The following is a 6000-nucleotide window of genomic DNA, read 5'->3' on the forward strand; positions in this document are numbered from 1 at the left end:
GTTCTTTGCCTGATAATTGTTTAAAAACCAAACACATCTCTTTGAATTAGGTTTTCTAAAATAGAGGAAAAAATACAAGAGCATATTTGTACCTGCATGCCACTGTGCTCTCCTGACACTTGTGTAGTGCCACAGGAGGACTTTGAGTTTCTAGCCCTCTTTTAAAACTGATGTTTCAACTCCGAATTCCTTCTGAGGTAAAGCCACAATTGCACATTTTATGTGTTTTGAGGATGAGAGTCTTTCAGAACAGGCAGTGCACGGGGTTGTCTGAGCAGAAGCAACATTCAGTGAATGATTTTAAATGTTCCACAGTAGCCAGTATAAAAGAGCCTGAAAATTAAAGGGAACGAGACAGTAGTGTTCCTGTTAATTATCAGATGAGCATAGTGCTTTCATGTAAATATGATACATCAATCTGAATGTATATCTACTGGAGATAATGTCTAAGATTTGAACATGTGATCATTAGGAGTATCTTTACCCAAAACAGTTTTATGTTGCTTAATGGACAGTACAAACACAGCTGTTTTGGTTTTCCCCATGGCAGGTTTTTTTTATTTCCATTTAAGGCCTTCATTTTTTTAATGCAGTGAATAAATTATTCTCATCCACATATGCATTTTTCATTTACAAGAGTTAAATAAGTTTAAACCTGCCATTCTGTTTTAATGATACAGTGGTTTGCCATGCTGATCAAAGCCTTGGCAGCATTAAATATCTCTTTGATCTCACATTGCTGTTTGTTCAAATTTTTTTCCCCTGCTCCATCAGCTAGTAAGGTGTGCCGGTGGTATGTGACTCCAGCTCTTAGTAGGAAGTTATCTCTGGAGTATCTTATCTTGCTTAGGCTAAGAGCAGTCACAAAGTACCTTTCACTGGGTCAGAAAGTCAGTGAGGTTGCTTAAGTCATGCTTCTCTTCTGATGAAAGAGAAAGGACCTTTTATGGAAGGAATTTTCTTACATGACTTCTGAATACAAGAACAGAGAGCCATGATGCAATCTCACATGGTAATCACACTTCATAGTGACAGGCATTACCAAGGTATTATCCTGAAGAGGTTTTAAGGATCACACTAGATGTCTAAAACTCACAAAGCTAGATTTCCAGAGCTGGCACAGTTCCTAGCAGTGCAACTCTAGTCTCTAAAAGAATGGGGTATTTGCAGGTCAGGAGGAAAACACTGTTGAATGTATTTTTTGATTACAACAGCAATGAAGAATATTTAGAGGAGAAGGTCTTTGTAAAGGAAATTGTTTGACTAGGGAGATCAGGATTCTGCTGGAATGTGCTCCTTAGTTTTTAGCAATTCTGTTTTCCTACAGTGGCTCAGGAGTCATGTTATAATGTTCCATACAATTATTTTAAGGTGGCTTTGTTTTTTATTTAAATACTTTGCTTGTTTCATTTAAGAAATTACCTTTTATTTTCTCTGCAGTTCCAACCTGTATGACAATCTAAGCCCAGTAGCATCCTATCAGGCTGACCTTACTATTTTAGCAGCTGTTGAAATTAGAGGGTAAGCATTGATACTATTCTGAGTTTTGCATGTTTGTTTCTTTTTATTCAATGAGCTTCTTTCAGGTCTGAAGAAGTTTTTAAGCAGGCTTGGGGAATTTTTAATCACAAAGAAAATGTGGTTCTCTCTAGCGACCCTTTGGACTTTCAGATCTTAAATAATTCTAAATAATTAAAAAGTTAATTCCAAAAAGGAATGTTGTGCCTCCATTACCAGAGATTTTTATTTTTAGGAGAAATAAAAATCACTCCTCATGTGTGTGGTTGCACATTTCTCCTGGTCACTTTCCTCCTCCACAAACTGACTGGGCTTTCATCCAAAAAACCCCCTGGAAACCTTATCTAAAACCAAAGTTGAAAATCCTATGGAAGTGAAGTTAGCAACGCCCTCACCTTCTTCAGGCTAAGCATAGTATTAGTATTGTAATGACTCTGTTACCTCCTTCACTTCTGCTTCCAAAAATCTGTACTTCACACCTAAAAGCTATGCAGTCCTCTTGCTTAGCCACTAAACTTGGATTCCTGAGGCATCATTTTTTTAAAATTTCCACAATGTTCATTATTGTGGTCTAATTTTGTTGGAATGTCTAATTTTGTTGGAATGTGAGAGCTGAGGGATGGCACACTGGAAAAGCATGGTTGTTAGTTTCAGTGCTGCTGAAGTAGTCTTAGGACTGTACTGCTGTGTCTCTACATCATTCATATTTCTCATTATTGAAGTATTTCATGCTCTGTGTTTTTTGGATGACGTATGTATCTTATTTCTGTTAATGGTTTACTGGGTGGTATAGGATGAATCTAAAATTCAGGGCAGGAAAAATGTTCCCTAAATACAAGGTTTTCTTCTCATGTAGATAGAAAAACTGAATATTTAATATTCAAGCCACTTAGCTCCTGTGCTTTCTATTTTATATAAAGGATGAAAAATTGGAGATTGGCTTTTAAGTGTGGTTTTTTTTTTTTTTTAAGATGTTCTGGAGAATTACATTTGTTGTGTCATACTTGAAACTAACAACTGGTTTGCTCTGCTGTTTAGTGTGTCATCTCCTGATCACATATTCCTTCCTATTGCCAATTGGGAGCCAAAGGAGAACCCAGAAACAGAAGATGATATTGGACCTCTAGTTCAGCATATCTATGAGGTATGCAATTACTACTAATTTCAGGCACACAGTTCTGTGGTAAATGATAACAAATATTTTGGTTTAGCATTTTTCTGTAGTAAATTATAATTTTTAACATTTTGTCTTGCGTAGAAGGAAAGATTCTGGTTTTTAATGCTGGTCCATAATAGGTAGGGTTGAAATGCCTGCAATTAGTGTAACTGGTCAATAATTGGTAGGGTTGCAATGCCTGCAATTAGTGTAACTGGTCTGGTCAATATAGGGTTGAAATGCCTGCAATTAGTGTAACAGGAGTGTCCAAATAGAAGAGGCTGATTACTTACATAATTACATATATTTTATGTTCACACCTTTTGAAAACTAGATAAAATATTTGAAGTAATTTGAACTCAGGAAATGGCTCATGACTAAATTATTCAGCATCCTCATTTGTATTCCAGCTGTTTTGAGTCATCATTGTTGCAGTCTTTTGCCTTGAAGAAAATCTTAAGCATTTTAAATTTCCTTAAAAGAATGATCATAGCTCTAATCTATATTGTTTAATTAAACAAAACTTGGCGAGAGCTGTGTGAATAATAATAGTTAAAAGCTGTTCTAGAATGTAAGGCACCGTTTCTCTAATGAAACTTACTGTATCTGTGCTCAGAGTATCTTGGTTCAGACAGGTACAGAGCTCTGATTCATGCAACATACTAAAAAAACCCAACCCATGTTTTATCAGTAAAAAACTACATTTCTTCAAGGCAAAACCCCAATGCCATATAACTTTTATTCTAATTCAATTTTATCAAATTACAGAAGTAATTTTAAGTTTTGCCTGCTGGGGACTAAAGTTTGGCTACCATTAGTTGTCAAGCTGTAGATGCTGTTGCCATAAGTGGTTGGGGCTAGGTGTAGTGGCAGTATCATTTATGGATCAAATATAAACTAACAACTAAATGCACATTAATAGCAAAAGTATCATTGTTTGAGGCTTTTGTTACATATCTACATTTTATTTTCATGATCAGCTGAGAAACAATGGTCCAAGTGCATTCAGCAAGGTGATGATGACTCTGCAGTGGCCTTACAAATACAAGAACAACACACTGTTGTATATTGTTCAGTATGAAATCGATGGTCCCATGAACTGCACTTCTGACATGGAAATCAATCCTTTGAAAATTAAGGTAAACAGGACTTGGCTTTTGCTTGAGTGGAATGAAATATGTTTGTTTGTTTCATAAACACTCAAAATACCCAAATGCCTGAGAATATCTAACACTGAGTTAGTTTTTCATCTGTTGCTGAGGAACAAGACTGCACTGTTTGATAGTACATGGGAATGTATATAGCAGGTGAAGTAAAATGTAGACAACAGATAGTCAGTCCAAAGATCAACTAATCTTGTTTCTTACTGTTTTGAGGTGTTCTTCCTTTGTTTTTTATTTAAGGCTGTTCTATATGAGCTCTAAGTCCACAGCATTAGAATTATACTGAATATGGTCATGAACAAAAACATTTTGTATGCTTCTGGGCTGTTTATGTAAGTTTTCTGGGTTTCGTTTCTTGGGAAAAAATGGCAATATTTTTCTATTACTAACTTATTTATTAGGCCCTCATGCAAATGTCACAGAGGTCAGTAGGGGTGTTTCAGTGGGGCCTAAGCAGCCCGTCACTGCCAGCAAAATGTGGTTTGCAGAGCACAGAGCAGAAGAAACTCCTTCTTCCTAGGCTGGACTAGACAAAGCAACACCAGACAAAACTCAGCAAGTTTAATTGAGTGTAGAGAGCTGAATTCTAAGACAGTTTAGAACGAGCAGTAAAAATCTATATATCAGTTCTAGAAAAATTTGAGCAAACATGTATATTTAAAAAGACTAAGGGAAGATATTCAATGTATAGAACAACAAAGAATACTCTAGTATCTTTGATAATCAGAAAACAACTTTAGCAAATATATAAATATAAATTTCCTGTGCTTCTGCTATACCATTTGCAATAATTTTTTTTTACAACTCTCTTGTAAGTTGTCTTATATAAATTGGTTATGTAGAGGACAAGTAGCATGGCTCTGCCTAGTCCCATACATAAATCTGCCATTTTGCATTGGGAATTTTGAAGGGATTACTGAAATAATTAATTAACCTACTGTACACTTCTAGAAGCCCCTGTTAAAAATGGCTTTGTGTGTGTCTGGACATGTGTACACACGTACAGTGGTATGTAGTACATCAGTATCATAAAACTGCTGTTTTTTCAGAGTTAAAAACTGAAATGTTGGGGAAAAATCTTAAAGATTGTGAAATTGAATTACTTATTGCAGTCTAAAAATATTTTTTTCTTAGAAATGAACAAGTTTTGAGTTGAAGAGGAATTAAGATACTTGAGGCCCTGTGTTAGTTCCTAGTAGAAATTTGCATTAGTGGTCTAGAAAAGGGAGGAGTAACATCTTAATCATAGCTGTGGGCACAGCCTGTTTCATACAGGCTCTGACGAATAGCTAGGGTAGAAAGAGAGAAACCTGCAGTTAGGCATTTTCTTGACCTTAACTTTCAACTCTGCAAATATCTAAATCAGTATTTGGATTCCCTTGGTGTATCCTAGATTTCTGCTTCTAAAGATGATGAGAAGAACGAAACACTTAGCAGGGAAGATAATCGTGATCATCGCATCAGCCGAAGGGATTTAACTGCCATGGAAGGAGATGTGCATACTTTGGTAAGCTCCCAGCACTGATACATAGGCAATGTTTGTGTCTTTCTAAAAATGAAGGTGGAGATGGAAACTCCATGAGGTGAAGAATCCTTTCAGAAAATCCATGTTCTGTGTTTAAAGGTGAACAGACGAAGTCACATGCTCTGGTGCTGTTTTGTTTGGGTTTATCCCCAGTGTGCCTCAGTTCTCCTCAGGGTAGTCAGCCAGTGGGACATGTGCCTACAGTTTTGTGTCATTATGTTTTAAGTCTTGCATCAAGTGCAGTTAATTGCCATGAGTTTTTCTATCAAAAAACGTGGAGTATTGTAACTGCCATTCCAACTTTTTTCTGATGTGTGTAGATCAAGTACATACCCTAAAGCTACTGGTAGCTGTTTCACCTCTGGGATCCCAGTGGCTCATGCAGTATTTTTCTGAGTGCAAACTTACAGGACACTAGAAGTAATTATCCAATACTGGAGATTATTTGATGTATTCAAATAGCTTATTTTGCTTTGCCAGGAAAAGAGGACATTAGGGTATATATGTGGGTAAACTAATGCCATTAGTGACTTCTCAAATATTTTCAGACTTGGAATAGCTTTCCTATTTTTATCTGCAGGGCTGTGGAACTGCTGACTGTTTAAAGATTGTCTGTCAAGTTGGCCACTTGGAAAGGG

General features: G+C 36.4%; 1 protein-coding gene across 1 annotated transcript in view; it reads left to right on the forward strand.

Annotated features, from left to right (window-relative positions):
• ITGAV (integrin, alpha V) overlaps positions 1–6000 on the forward strand; it is a gene marked incomplete at its 5' end in the record, with an annotated part of 40736 nt that overhangs the window by 32433 nt on the left and 2303 nt on the right. The window contains 5 exons of the mRNA XM_009076810.1: positions 1441–1521; positions 2557–2662; positions 3655–3813; positions 5231–5344; positions 5943–6000. The exon at positions 5943–6000 is cut by the window's right edge and continues 23 nt beyond it. Coding sequence (XP_009075058.1) covers positions 1441–1521; positions 2557–2662; positions 3655–3813; positions 5231–5344; positions 5943–6000 — 518 coding nt within the window. The remainder of the gene's footprint in view (positions 1–1440; positions 1522–2556; positions 2663–3654; positions 3814–5230; positions 5345–5942) is intronic.

This window comes from Acanthisitta chloris, unplaced genomic scaffold (assembly GCF_000695815.1).
Source record: "Acanthisitta chloris isolate BGI_N310 unplaced genomic scaffold, ASM69581v1 scaffold39796, whole genome shotgun sequence".
Lineage (NCBI taxonomy): Eukaryota > Metazoa > Chordata > Aves > Passeriformes > Acanthisittidae > Acanthisitta > Acanthisitta chloris.